The sequence below is a fragment of the Schistocerca nitens genome, chromosome 10 (assembly GCF_023898315.1).
Source record: "Schistocerca nitens isolate TAMUIC-IGC-003100 chromosome 10, iqSchNite1.1, whole genome shotgun sequence".
Lineage (NCBI taxonomy): Eukaryota > Metazoa > Arthropoda > Insecta > Orthoptera > Acrididae > Schistocerca > Schistocerca nitens.
The window spans coordinates 13962731-13978601 of NC_064623.1; the positions used below are offsets into that span (position 1 = coordinate 13962731).

General features: G+C 42.8%; 1 protein-coding gene across 1 annotated transcript in view; it reads right to left on the bottom strand.

Moving 5' to 3' along the window:
• The window catches only part of LOC126209802 (innexin inx2-like), an 87075-nt gene that overhangs the window by 20200 nt on the left and 51004 nt on the right, over positions 1-15871 (bottom strand). Inside the window, exons 3-4 of the mRNA XM_049938938.1 lie at positions 13145-13384; positions 4030-5001 (exon numbers count right to left, since the gene is read on the bottom strand). Coding sequence (XP_049794895.1) covers positions 4030-5001; positions 13145-13384 — 1212 coding nt within the window. The remainder of the gene's footprint in view (positions 1-4029; positions 5002-13144; positions 13385-15871) is intronic.

Genomic DNA, 15871 nt, shown 5'->3' on the forward strand with positions numbered 1-15871 from the left:
GACAAGAAGAGAATAGAAGCTTTCGAAATGTGGTGTTACAGAAGAATGCTGAAGATTAGATGGGTAGATCACATAACTAATGAGGTGGTATTGAATAGAATTGGGGAGGAGAGGAGTTTGTGGTACAACTTGACAAGAAGAAGTCACCGGTTGGTAGGACATGTTCTGAGGCATCAAGGGATCACAAATTTAGCATTGGAGGGGAGCGTGGAGGGTAAAAATCGTAGAGGGAGACCAAGAGATGAATACACTAAGCAGATTCAGAAGGATGTAGGTTGCGCGAAGTACTGGGAGATGAAGAAGCTTGCACAGGATAGAGTAGCGTGGAGAGCTGCATCAAACCAGTCTCAGGACTGAGGACAACAACAACAACAACAACAACAACATTTTGCAGCCATCAGTACATATGCAGTTCTATTGCTGACTTATATTTCTGGCCTCATTAATAGCATAAGACAGGTCTGACGGAAATCCAGAGGAAAACATGGGCATTCTTACGAGATATGTCATTGACAGTCTTACTATGTTTGGGTAGCCGCGTGGTTTGAGGCGCCTTGTCACGGTTCGAGCGGCTACCCCTCTCGGAGGTTCGAGTCTTCCCTCTGGCGTGGGTGGGTGTGTTTTCCTTAGCGTAAGTTACTTAAGTTACATTAAGTAGTGTGCAAGCCTATGGACCGATGACCTCAGCAGTTTTGTCCCATAGGAATTTACCACAAATTTTCAATTTCGACTGTTAAACGACTGTCCATGCCGCTTCAGAACCTAGGGAGTGGGCTGACAGATACCAAGCAGCTGTATGATGAGCAACGTCTCATCGTGGTGCAGTACTTTGATAGGAGCACTCAGTAGGATTCCTCTGAATGTCCAAACTGGTGTGCCAAAGAACAGCAGCAGTGGCTGTTTACTATTCCACGAGTGAAAGAACCTTTCCTGTGTGCTACATATCTGACCTATCTGAGAAAGTTGATGTAGCACTTCTAATGGAAATGCTCAATCGCTCATTTCCTTCATTTAATGAACACCTCAGTAAGTTCCATAAATTCGCGATTCAACCCAGTAAAGCTCAGTTTGCAATTTCACATTTATTGTAGGCTGAATGTCATAAATAAAATGGTTATGTGTACTTAAATAAAGGACATAATTTAAACATGAATACTGAATTTATTTAAAAAATAAATTTGTTGTCTGATATGAATACGCTAGAAGTCATTGATGTTGACACTGTTATCTGGAAACCGTCAGTCTATCTTCAGAGGAATTTTAGGGTAAGTACTGAGAATTGCAAGTGTTGTGTTCTTTCTGTGAACATTTGCTTGAATTATATCATTTGGTATTGTGAAAGAAAACTAGTGCGAATTTACATTGAAAATAATATATCTTATAAAATGAGTCCTACACCCTTTTGCGCAAGGCATGAATAATACATTGTGCAAGGCACTGTACCGAGACTTAGAATACTGTATAATAGACATCATCAAAGAGGATAAGTTAACATAATTACTTACAACATTCACATTCAAATTGAAATTGAAGTTCCAACCGTCGAGATCTTTGCTTCAGATCTTTAAGCAGTTGGGTAACATTGAGTCATGCCAGTTCACTGTCAAGGAAGCGAGATTTTCTAGAAACATCATAATTTTCAATACTAATATTTGGACGAAGAGAGGGTAACGGGTTTAGATTCTGTACGAAACTCATCATTGGCTGTTCGAAACCTACTGGCACAGGAAAGATCTATCAGTTGGCTGTAATGAATTTACTGAGACTTCTAAAGGACGCAACTGCCAACGAAGAGAGAATGAACGGATAACGATCACCGTATAGCATTCACTCACCTAAGCAACGACTGAAATCAAGAAATATCTCCTTCACGGCAACCAAGGGCTACAAATATCAAACTCAGCCTAAAACCGAGATGTTGTCAACATCATAAGACTACCTCTGTATGGAAACATCACAAAAAGTAGTCCCAGGACATCTCGAGAATAGGGACTCTGGCAGTACGTCAGCAGACTGCAGACGAGAAAACAACATCCAAAGCAAATCTTCTAATATGGGGATACCCATAATATTCCAACGTGTGCAATTGTCGTGAGGTCTAGACAACCAGCGCATGTATTCCTGCCCAATCTAGGGAAGCCCATAGAACATCATCTCAGCAACTCATAATGTAACTAATGTCGTTAAAGTAGCTTAACATTTGGCATAACTAATGTATTCTGTTTTGTATACATATTTATTTGTCACTTCTGTTGATCCCTATAAGAGCACCTATGCTATTCACATAATTTGTGCTGTTTTTCCCTCTTTCAGTCTGTAATATGATGCCACCATCACGGATAATTACAACAAAAGCAATGGACAGAAGCGCGTGGCACTATCACCATTTTACAGCACTTCAGTCAGATTCAGGCCTCTTCCCTGCTAAATGACGCTGCAGACAGCTTTATGTTTCCTGTGTGCCCTTTTTCGCAAATTCCACTATGCTATGATAAAGTGAAAGGACAGCAAAGGCAATACAATTAAATACATTTGTGAAAAAATGGTTCAAATGGCTCTAAGCACTATGGGGCTTATCATCTGAGGTCATCAGTCCCCTAGACGTAGAACTACCTAAACCTATCTAACCTAAGGACGTCACACACATCCATGCCCGAGGCAGGATTCGAACCTGCGACCGTAGAAGCAGTACATTTGTGAACTCAGTTTATTTGGACAAGATGTGATCATTACACTCACAAATGCACGATCGTGAAATTTTGGAAGATAAGTTTCAGTTCTAGCATTTGCCTGATAGACAAAGGAAATCTCTCGAAAATATTGGTTGTAACCAAGACTATGGATGTATGAGGGTCATTCCAACAAGTAACGCTTCCTAGTATGGTCCACATACTGAAATACTTTTGTTAAATTAGGTCAACTTGCTTGAACAATATGTGATCATCTGGACAGTAAATTTCAGTTCTAGCATTCACTCGTCAGCCATGAGAGGACTCTCGAAAACACTGATTCGATCTATGAGGATCATTCCAAAAATTAATATTCCCCATTTTTTATGTTGACATTGAATACCTGAGACAGATCAGTTCTCATCCCTCTTCATGAACAGCATCTCGATCAAGTCATCTCTGATGATCGGTGGATTACGATCGAGGGACTTTCTACCCAAGTCGACCTTGCTCAGCTACAATCTCTCTTCATGAATAGCGTCTCAATCAACTCATCTCTGATGATCGGCATATTTAGATCAAGGAATTGAAGGTTGCGCAACATATTGTCTAGCAGCCAATACAAACGACATTCAGTTCTGCATACGTTACCCGCTATATGTATGTGAGATGGGTCACACGGAATCCAAAAGACAATCTGTGGAATGACAGCATTCAAATATTTCAACAAACAGGTAGTTCAAGACTCAGCCATCAGCAGATGAACAGATGTGCGCAGCCTTCTGGGATAGTTTGCGTAAGGTACTTTTGAATATCCAGGAGCATAAAGCAGCTATGAGTTCAGAACGCTTCAAGACGACACTGACTAGGCGGGAATCCCGAATTTCTACAGTCGACCTAGAAAAGAAGACAAATTTCCGCTTGCCAGGCCCCACAATAGTTTTGCTACCGTGGAACGCATTGTTAAATCTGGCTATACTGTCCTACGACATCAGCCATAGAGTCCTGATTTAGCAATTTCAGATTTCCATACCACTGAGCCTAAGAAAGAGAGACCATGTGGCCAACATTTCCACTTAGAAGCAAACCTGTAAGATGGTGGCTAGCCTCAGCAGGTTCAGGTTGCTAAGAGCGCGATATGCAGCCTCTTGTTCATCGTGGGCAAAAGTGCATAAATAATGTGGAAAAATTACAGTATTTACCTGATATACCGTTCTATGTAATTGTGTCATTGAGCTTTCTTTATCTGCTACAGTTTCCATGAAAATAAATGGGAAATGTTAGTCTGATAATATGACATATCAAGGTACTCCATTGTCCCAGACGAAAATGAAAAATAGGTGTCTGAACGTAGACTTACCATTCGTGAGAGATCCGAACTGGGGCAGAGGGCGCCATCATTGTCATTGTCACGAGGCACGTCCCAAGTCTGGCGCCGCTTTGGATCATCTGGGAACATGCGCCCCCCTGGCAAGGGCCATTCCGTACTGGTCGACCTAGCTCCACTTGCAGAACATTGTGCCAGACTGCGACTGGTAGACAACTTGTTACTGGAATGGTTAGAAGCCATGCTCGAGCACTTGCCAACAGGACCAGGGTCGGCACCTTGTTGCTGCTGCGAGCCGTCGGCTGGGGGGTCGGAACTTCCACCGACTGATTGACCTGTGTGGTCAGCTGGTTTGGTACTGTCACAGCTGACCAGGTAGGCCGATCGAACAGGGTATTCCACGGCGTAAGTGCAGAAACGCCTGTCGTTCGGTGGCTCTAAAGTCCCACCAGGAGCAGGTTCTTTACCGGACAGCTTCTTCTTGGCAGTAGCGGGGGGCTCAGAACCGCCACTGGAGGACTGTCCCACATGGTCAGCTGGCTTGCCACTGTCGCAACTGACTTTGTAGGCTGACTGAATAGGGAATTCGCGGGTGTGACTGGATAACAGCCTGTCTGAAGTCCCAACAGGAGAAGGCTCTTTACTGTACAGTTGCTTTTCGCAAGTAGCCGGGGGCTCAGAACCACCAGTGGAAGTCTGGTCAGCGTGGTGGGCTTTCTTGGTGCCGTTGCAGTTGACTCGGTAGGATCCTCGGACGGGGAGCCCCACGCTGTATCGTGCGCCTCCCATCTTGGCCTTCACCGCCTCCTCCACTTGCTGCTTCATGTCCCTGACCACCTCCGCCAGCAGGTCTCTGAACTCCTCGCGGCCTCCTAGCTGCCTGCCCAGGGTCACGGCCAGCATGAACTGGCTGAACGACGATCGTCTGGCGAAGTACTTGGCGTCGTCTGTGTTGCACAAGAAGCCAGCTCTGAGGCGCCACTCGCGAACTGATGGGGACACCACCTGCTCAACAGACAATAAAATTATGTTCTTCCTTACTCTAGAACATCCATACCTGATGGTATTAAAGAAAAAAATCCAGTTGGTTTTTTTGTTTCGATTTTGCCTCTAGAGTATGTGCTCTATTCAACCACGTAAAAAACAAGTTCACACTGCACACTTAATTGTACAAAGAAAACACATAAAGTCGTATTTATACAGGGTGAAAAGTATTTAAACTGACAAACTCTGGGAGGTTGTAGGGAACATCGAAACAAACATTTTTCGCTTATGTCATTTTTTCGTATGAGGAGTATTTAAACCGCTAGAGGAAGATTTCTCTGGCGCCTCGTCAAGTTGGAACCGCATGCTTGCCTTGTAGGCAGTGGGACGTCTTCCAGCAATTCTGGCAACGCACTGGCGAGACAATTTTAACAGTGCCTGCCATTTAATGGCGTAAGTAGCAGATACGGCCCAATTAAACAGTCTCCAACAACACCGACCCACACATTAACGAAGAACCGCACTTGATGAGCGCTAGTAACTGTGGCATGTGGGTTATCTTCACTCCAAACATCCGAATTGTGCATATTGAAGACTCCATCACGCCCGAACATTGCTTCATCGGTAAACAACACAGAGGATGGAAATGTAGCATACATTTCACACTGTTCCAGGTACCACTGCGAAAACTGTGTTCTGGGTGGATAATCAACTGGTTCAGGTTGTGGACACTCTGTAAGTGAAATAGACGTAACAGTTGCTCTCGAAGGACTGTTCTTACGTTCCTCTGATTCATCCCCATGTTACGTGCAGTTGCACAAGTGCTGATTGAAGGATCCCACTCCACATGCTGCAAGACAGCTTCCTCAAATTGCAGCGTTCTTACCGTGCGACGGCGTCCCTGTCCAGGTAATCTGCTAAATGATCCGGTCTCACGCAGACGTTGGTACACAGCAGCAAAGGTCGTATGATGCGGGATACGGCGATTAGGATATTGTTGTTGATAAACCCGCTGTGCAGCTCGTCCGTTGTGGTGCGCTACGTAGTACGCACCAACCATATCAGTGTACTCACTCCAGGTCTATCGCTCCATTAGTAAACAGAGACAATGCACTACTACACTGGTGGACAGCAGTTGCCTACAACTGAAGAGCGTAATACGCTGTCCAACAATTGAAGATCGTAATACGACATCTAACAACTGAAGAGCGTAATACGGCCTCCACTGGTTTGAATAATCCTCATAGTAAAAAAATGACATTAGGGAAAAATATTTGTTTTGATGTCCCCTACAACCTCCCTGAGTCTGGCGGTTTAAATACTTTTCACCCCGTAGAATTAAAAGCTCAAGTTGTCGCATCATTTTGCACAGTAAATTTCTAACAAAAAGCGAGATAAGTAAATTAGATATTTTTGTGTTATCACTTAACACTATCTCTTAAACTGAAGCTCTGGGTTGGGTTGGATTGTTTGGGGGGAAGAGACCAAACTGCGAGGTCATTGGTCTCATTGGATTACGGAAGGATGGGAAGGAAGTCGGCCGTGCCCTTTCAAAGGAACCATCCCGGCATTTGCCTGGAGCGATTTAGGGAAATCACGGGAAACCTAAATCAGGATGGCCGGATACGGGATTGAACCGTCGTCCTCCCGAATGCGAGTCCAGTGAAGATCTGGATGTTAGTAAACACTGCAGAATTTTCCGTATAACCTTAAACAAATTAACAAACACTCTATAACTGCGAATGTCTTCATTATACAAAGTGGATCAGCTTATCGAGGGAAGTTGTATCCGATATTCATTAATTATCATCATTACCGTCGTCGTCGTCATCATCATCATCATCATCATCATCATCATCATCATCAAATCGGCGATCGAGGATCCTGTAGCTGATGTGCCGACCTTACAATGCTCCTCCATAGATGGCAGTACTGTGCACTTTGGATCCAGTTGTCACGTACTCGCATCGCTTTCTGAGTCTTCCGGTTGCACGTGTAGCCTCAAGTTTTCCCATACGAACGGCTTTTGCCCGAGAGGTGTCTGGCCGCCTAGCATTGGCGCCTGCCAAGCTTATTCTCCACGTTTTCAGTTTTTGAACGATGTTCGGTTGCCTCATCAGCTCGATATTTATTACTCACTTCAAAAATTCTGAGGTGTGATAGTCAAATTTGGGACACGCAAACAAGATGTGATTTGTATCAACTTCTGATCCAAACTCTCACTCAAATGCAGGAGAACCGTAAATCAGGTTAGACCGCTTTAGGATTCGTTGTCCTCTGCGACTGAAATGATTATAATCAGGAATGAGCACAGCAAACAGTCACGTATCAATTTGTATTTTATTTCAAATCGAACTAGATTTCAGCTACAGTACAGCCCATCAGAATGGAAAAGAAAATTGAGAATGCGCTAGGTGACGATCAGTTTGGCTTTAGGAAAAGTAAAGGGACGAGAGAGGCAATTCTGACGTTACGGCTAATAATGGAAGCAAGGCTAAAGAAAAATCAGGACACGTTTATAGGATTTGTCAACCTGGAAAAAGCGTTCGACAATATAAAATGGTGCAAGCTATTCGAGATTCTGAAAAAAGTAGGGGTAAGGTATAGGGAGAGACAGGTTCATATACAATATGTACAACAACCAAGAGGGAATAATAAGAGTGGACGATCAAGAACGAAGTGCTCGTATTAAGAAGGGTGTAAGACAAGGCTGTAGCCTTTCACCCCTACTCTTCAATCTGTACATCGAGGAAGAAATGATGGAAATAAAAGAAAGGTTCGGGAGTGGAATTAAAATACGAGGTGAAAGGATATCAACGATACGATTCGCTGATGACATTGCTATCCTGAGTGAAAGTGAAGAAGAATTAAATGATCTGCTGAACGGAATGAACAGTCTAATGAGTACACAGTATTGTTTGAGAGTAAATCGGAGAAAGACGAAGGTAATGAGAAGTAGTAGAAATGAGAACAGCGAGAAACTTAACATCAGGATTGATGGTCACGAAGTCAATGAATTTAAGGAATTCTGCTACCTAGGCAGTAAAATAACCAAAGACGGACGGAGCAAGGAGGACATCAAAAGCAGACTCGCTATGGCAAAAAAGGCATTTCTGGCCAAGAGAATTCTACTAATATCAAATACCGGCCTTAACTTGAGGAAGAAATTTCTGAGGATGTACGTCTGGAGTACAGCATTGTATGGTACTGAAACATGGACTGTGGGAAAACCGGAACAGAAGAGAATCGAAGCATTTGAGATGTGGTGCTATAGACGAATGTTGAAAATTAGGTGGACTGATAAGGAAAGGAATGAGGAGGTTCTACGCAGAATCGGAGAGGAAAGGGATATGTGGAAAACACTGATAAGGAGAAGGGACAGGATGATAGGACATCTGCTAAGACATGAGGGAATGACTTCCATGGTACTAGAGGGAACTGTAGAGGGCAAAAACTGTAGAGGAAGACAGAGATTGTAATACGTCAAGCAAATAATTGAGGACGTGGGTTGCAAGTACTACTCTGAGATGAAGAGGTTAGCACAGGAAAGGAGTTCGTGGCGGACCGCATCAAACCAGTCAGTAGACTGATGACAAAAAAAAAAAAAAAAAAAAAAAAAGCCCATCGTCAGTGATTTTGTAGCAAGTCGTATACATCTTGCTTGCTCTACGTGACTCGCTACAAAACGCACCGATGGTGGCTGTACTGTATCTGAAATCTAGTTATATCTGCAATAAAATACAGGTTGATACGTGACTGTTTGCCGCGCGCATCCCTGAGTTGAACTATAAATACTGGTTCTATGTAGCTGTAGAGGAGAGAAGATGCACTATTGAAGCCGAGTTGAATGATATTGGAAATCAACGATTAATCAAAATGAGTCGTCGTGGAACACGGCCTTGTAGGAATCTGAAGATGTTACGCCACTTAATATCCACCTGATGTTTATTGTGACACGTTCCACATCTCTCACCATTGACGATTTCTCTAGTTCTTGTATTACACTGAAGCGCCAAAGAAACTGGTATAAGCATGTGTATTCACATACAGAGATACGTAAACAGGCAGAATGCGGCGGTGCGGCGGCAACGGCTATATAAGACAACAGGTGTCTGGCGCAGTTGCCAGATCGGTTACTACTGCTACAATGGAACGTTACCAAGATTTAAGTGGGTTTGAACATGGTGTTATAGTCGGCGCACGAGCGATGGGCACAGCATCTCCGAGGTAGCATCAGGAATCCGGTAAAACATCAAATCTTCGACATCGCTGCGGCCGGAAAAAGATACTGCAAGAACGGGACCAACGACGACCGAAGAGATTTGTTCAACGTGACAGAACTGCAACCGTTCCGCAAATTGCTGTAGTTGGACTGTTGATGATTGGAAACATGTTGCCTGGTCGGACGAGTCTCATTTCAAGTTGTATCGAGCGGTTGGACATGTTCTGGTATGGAGACAACCTCATGAATCCATGGACCGTGCATGTCAGCAGGGGACTGTTCAAGCTGGTGGAGGCTCTGTAATGGTGTGGGGCGTGTGCAGTTGGAGTGACATGAGACCCTTGATAAGTATAGATACGACTCTGACAGGTGACACGAACATCAGCATCCTGCCTGATCACCTGTATCCTTTCATGTCCATTGTGCATTCCGAGGAATTTGAGCAATTCCTGCAGGACAATGCGTCACCCCACACGTACAGAATTGCTACAGATTGGCTCCAGGAACACTCTCCTGAGTTTAAACACTTCCGCTGGCCACCAAACTCCTCACACGTGAACATTATTGAGCGTATATGGGATACTTTGCAACGTGCTGTTCAGAAGAGATCTCCTCCCCCTTCATGCTCTTATGGATTTATGGACAGCTCTGCAGGATTCATGATGTCAGTTCCTTCCAGCACTACTTCAGACATTAGTCGAGTCCATGCCACATCGTGTCGCAGTACCTATGAGTGGTCGCGAGGGCAATACACAGTATTAGGCAAGTTTACCAGTTTCTTTGGATATTCACTTTGAAACGATTTAGCGGCCATTCACTATCCACTCTGAATGCACAGGGTACGTCTCAGTCATGGGAAACGTCTGATAAAGACGGCGAACTCCCAGCAGAGCACCCTATCTCAACTAGATGACATACAGCGTATTTCTCACGAAGGTTCGTGCTACTCCACTAGACTGTATCTACTACTTAAAGGAAATTTTTCTAACTAGACTTCACTAAAAGTTTATCATGGCGCCAGTTGAAGGTGTCGATCGCTCGCTCGTTCATCACGCAATGTGCGCCCAGTCGATATGCCGACAACACACCAATAAAAGTCGTTCTCCGTTCTCCGTTCCAGCAGATGCTACACGGCTCCAGTTGATCAGTGCTACATTCGTCGGCAGCACGGCACTGCACCTCGTAGAGATCAGAGCATTCTTCGATGGCGCCAGCAGCTTCGAGACACTGGTTGTTAATGTCCACTGGCTGCTCCGGAGTGCTCGTTCAAGACATAGAGCGCATTCACAGAAAATTTTCTCATTGTCTGTGTTTTGAAACACATCGAATTCAGTTGATACAATCCCTTCATGATGCTGAAAACAACAATACCATGTAGATGTTTGTGAATTCTTGGAGAAGAGCATGAACAACAGGTGTTGACGCACTAGGGCATGTATAACAACTCCGTAATACTGAATTGATAATGGCTAGTTCGTAGCGAAATCTGGATCTGCTCTAATGAAGCTAGAACAGAAACAGAGAATAATGCTGCTCTTTATCACTTTGAAAATTTCGATCAAGGTCAAGGGCGTAGCATTTCAAACACACTATTTAACATACACGTTGGTCATATCACTAAGGAATGATAAAATTGTATCTTGGTACAACAGTAAACGTTTTACTGTTGACAAGTGACCTTATAGAAAAATCTGAATATGTTACTGAAATATCTGTGTAGGAATCTGAACTAATTGCCAAAGAATCTGACTTAGAAATTTCGCTACATAAAACTAGGTTAATGGAATTTCACGGAAAAATATCCAGTCCGTTCAATGATAATAACAACAGGACACTAAATCTCTCATTTCTGCTATCTACGAGCAGACATCAATTTAAATAAAAATAAAGATATGAACACTTCAACTATAAAAAATGGTAAGGGATAAGTTAATTGTTTTGAGAAATCTCATAAATCTATTTCATTGTGATTTATTTATTCAGATAAGTCACTGTTTTCGAATATTTCTAGAGTAATGACATATTTTTAAAATCGTAAATTATAACCACAATTGTATTCTTAAAACTACGTCAATGGATACTTAACAGTGTATACTTGCAGACTTAGCATTGATTTACTGCTGTTTACTTTTTGAGCGAGTTGGTGAAACGTTACTGTGAAACCTCTCAAAAATACAAATTTAAAAGGTCCGAATTGTATCAGTTTATGATATGTAGGGTTTGTGTTACCAATTTTTGCGAACAATAAAGTGCAAAAACCTCAGAAATTCATCAATGATTCTTCACAATATAAAAGAAATTTTATTTTAGTCTTACTGTGGCACATAAACTATGTTAATGATGCCATCACAATTTCAGTAAATTCACGTGAAACATGGTAAGGGACGTAACACTGTTTGCTTGCTTAAATAATTATTCACATTTATCTAATTAGCAACCACCTTTGAATTTGTGTGCGAGAACTTAAGGATCTTTATTTGAGACGTAGTTAGTCACATTATGCTTGGATTTCTACAAACCACCCTAGAGAATCATTTTCCTGGCAAGAACACTACACACGTTACTACAACTGGCAGCATTGTTTCTGGCACTTACACTGTTAACAACCACACATGGTGGCAAAGTTCCTATTAGTGAGAATCTGAAATTACAGACAGAGCTCCCATTTCTCAGTTTACCATGGATGTGTCAACTAAAATCAATAAAGCATAATACATACCATGTTTTACATGCAATAACTCTGTCATCAACTGTCTCTTACCGAAAGTATGCACGTATGTCTGGGATCTCCTCTCAAATCCCTGGATCGATTTCAAGCAAATTTATCAAAGAAACAGCTGCCCTGAGCAGCCAGAAACATCATTTGTGGGTTTTATAACATCACAGCTCATGTACGAGCAGAGATACTGGTAGAAACGGGTTTTTCCAGTTTCTGGCATACACACTGCCCTGCACAACAGGCATGTTATGAGGTAACAGTATTGGCCGGCCAACTCAACCTGCTTTGCAGGGCAGCCTGCATGTCTGTAATGACAAATAGTTATCTGGTCAACGACACGTAGGCTGCCCTGTATGACAGATGAGTTGTGGAGTAATGTCAGCCCGTTTTTTTGAACTGTTCTGCAAGGGCTACACGTGTGAATGAGTATGGCTGGGGACAAGTTGAGATCGGTAGAGGAGGGGACGGAGTCAGCAAGGGGTGGAGGAAATGGAAAGAGAGAGGGGAGGAGGAGAAATGCATGGGGCAGGTGGGAAGCATAGACAGGTGTAAAAAGAAGAGGAGGAGATGGAGATGGAAAGAGAAAAAGGATACGGCCAGTGGGAGATGGGTGAAGATATGGTTAGAAAGTGGCGTGGAAAAGATGAAGAAGAGAGGAGCAGCTGAAGAGAGAGAGCGAGAGAGGTGAAGGAGACATAGAGATGGGAGGATGAAGTGAATAGACCGAAGGAGGGAGAGGTGGAGGAGGTGTGTTCAATATATGCAAGTGATGTTGCAGGGAAAAACTAGTGGTACTATAAATAGAATGTTTAATAGCAAGGACTGACACCAAAATGAAAATATATAAAGTGAAGGTAACACTGGTTTTAATGCATGGGAGAGAGACTTTGGATCGCACTCAAGTCCCCTGTATGCACCAAACAGGGGAAACTATATTTTCAACGTAGGTTCAAGCATGCTGAAGATTAGATGGAATATGTAACTTAATTTTTTATAATATCGAGCGAAGAGTGGACGATTACAGAAGAAAATGAAGAGTTCATATAAACAGAATGAATGAGCATAGATTGTCAAAAAAGATAAGACTTTATGAGCCATAAGGATGAAGAGATCCTGGAAGACCTAGAAAAAGACGAGAATAACTGTGAATGTGAAGTCAGTACAGGCATATTGCCTAGGTCATGAAGCGAGGAAGGAGACGTGATACAGATGTTGTTACTTACGAGGATGGCCCGGTAGAGCAGGTTGACGGCTGCAATACAGGCCAGCACCCAATACCAGAACCAGAGCACCACGTACACCTTCTCGTTGAACACATTGATGGGCAGCACGCACAGCCCGTCCAGCGTCTGCACGTCCCCGGAAGGCCCGTACTGGCGGAAGGAGCACTTGGTCACCCTGGGGAACAGCCGTGCCAGAGCGTCCTCGCGGCTCTCCTCGCCCAGTGCAGACTCGGGGAACACCTGTGCACGGGAGAACCGTAGGCACCAGTGACGTCACAGCTGGCTGATAGCACTCGGCAGGCGGTCGTCATTCCGAAGACTGGTTTGATGCAAGCGCTCCACACTAGTCTACAGACACAGCTACACAGATACTCCGGAAGCTACCATAGGATGCATGGTGGAGGCTACCTTGTACCAGTATAATATTACACCTCCACAGAACAAATAGTCCTGATACGGGAAAAGCCACGTATAACACAATTATACGGGGAATTGTGCTTATGGTATACACCTGTTAGCACTTTTACAGGAATTGACCGTGATGTATGACTAATGTATATGGTAAGCAGGCTATTAGTTCCTTTTCCTAAAACTTCTAGCTGTTAGAAAGAAATGCAGTGAAATGGAATAATACTGAATGTAGGATCTTACTGCACCAAGTTCATTAACTGGTTTGTCTAATGGATTAACGGTCGCCAGCGTGTCTAGGCAAAGAAATGATTAAGTTTCAGAAAAGCAAAAGTAAATTTGGCCTATTTTCCTGCTGCTCCCCACATTGGTTTCACAAATAAATATAACTTTTCAGGATATGGTTCTGAGACACAGGAACCTTTTAGCTACCACACCCATATACATGTTTATTGACCGCACACCGTGTTACTGGAGGAGGCCGAAATGCACGCGTTTTAGATCACGCAGGCTGGCGTGAGGAGGGAAGAACTATACTGACGTGAGGTCTGGAACATGACAAGGAATTAGAATTCAGAAAGCCGACGGAATTACATACTTAACTTTAATCCATTAATGATGAACGTCGCTCTTGACGGTACATGAGTCACAATATTATCGGTGCAGAAGACATAGTAACTGAATATGGCGCCTTGGTAGGCCGTAGCATATGACGTAGCTGAAGGCTATGTTAAACTGTCGTCTCGGCAAATGAGAGCGTATGTAGACAGTGAACCATCGCTAGCAAAGTCGGCTGTACAACTGGGGCGAGTGCTAGGGAGTCTCTCTAGACTAGACCTGCCGTGTGGCGGCGCTCGGTCTGCAATCACTGACAGTGGCGACACGCGGGTCCGACGTATATTAGCGGACCGCGCCCCATTTAAAGGCTACCACCTAGCAAGTGTGGTGTCTGGCGGTGACACCACAATACATATATAGTTTTGATCTAGAAATGCCATGAATTTTTGATCATCACTACGTGCAAAAAGAAATTGCCAGGGGGGAATTCTGTGTTTGCATTTTGTATAACCAACAAAAAAATTAAATACTTAAATATTCAGACAGCATAATACACACATTTAAATTTATTAACACACTTTATTTACACCTTTCTCTTAAGAAATGATCTTCAAAATCCAGAGGTAGGGTGCGGTCACACTATATTGTCATTCAGTGTTTTTATGCAACCTGACTTCACTGTTACTCAGCCACATAAGCAATTTTCTTTTTTCAACTCTTTGTACTTTACTGAATTTAATTTATAACTGAAAGTACTTCGCTCAAAACTTAATGGCTCACTTTCCCTTTCCTTATTGTCAGAAAGGGAGTAACAATTTTAAAATCGTTAAATTTGTGTGATAACTTCTGCCTCAGTACCTAATCAAAATTTCAGTACACACATTTATTCAAAGATGAAAATTAGTGCTTGTCGATAATGTAAAATCACTTCAAATGTTTTTGTAATAGGTTTACTCGGAATAATCCAACACCTATAGGTGAATGATTAGAAGTAAAAAAAAAGGTTGAACCAAATTTTATGTTTAACAAAATAATTATTCAAAAAAAGGTAATTTTGAATTATGGTTCACGCTACTACAGTTCTAATCACACAGTTCGTAACCTGTTGGCTGTAGTCGTTGCGTGTGGCTGATAGCAATGGCGGTTACATTACCCATGGTACGGCGTACAAGTTTCTTGAAGTATTAACAACACTGGTCAACACTCATTTTCTTGCCAAGGATATTTGAGTGGCTTTAGGATGGGTTAGTGGTGCTGAGGACGACTATAGCAACCATTTATGCAGTTTGGCTCTAGTTTTTGAGATAATGCATGATTTATTCAAAAAATTAGAAAAAATTGCTAATACTGAACTCGAGCGCTACAAACTACAATGAAAAAAGAAAATAATCTTTATAAATAGCTTCTATGAAAACCTGATAGGCATTTGTCCACGTATAAAACATAATTGAAAAGTTTCTCTATAAGTATATCATTTTCCGTCCATGACGAACCGCTTCCTGCACGCTTTCCTTTTATAGGTCTCTTCAGAACAGTCACGTTGCAGATTCCAGCAATAATCTGCCATCATATGCCTGTCCCATCTTCCTTTATATCTTTCCTCTATTCCTTTCATATCTTGATGGAACCGCTCTCCTTGTTCCTCACTAAAATCACCTAGATTACGAGGAAATCGATCCAAGTGGCTGTGAAGGAAGTGCAATTTTATGCTCATGTTAGCTCCTAAGTTTTGAAAGTTAGTGAGCATGTTTTTGACCAGTT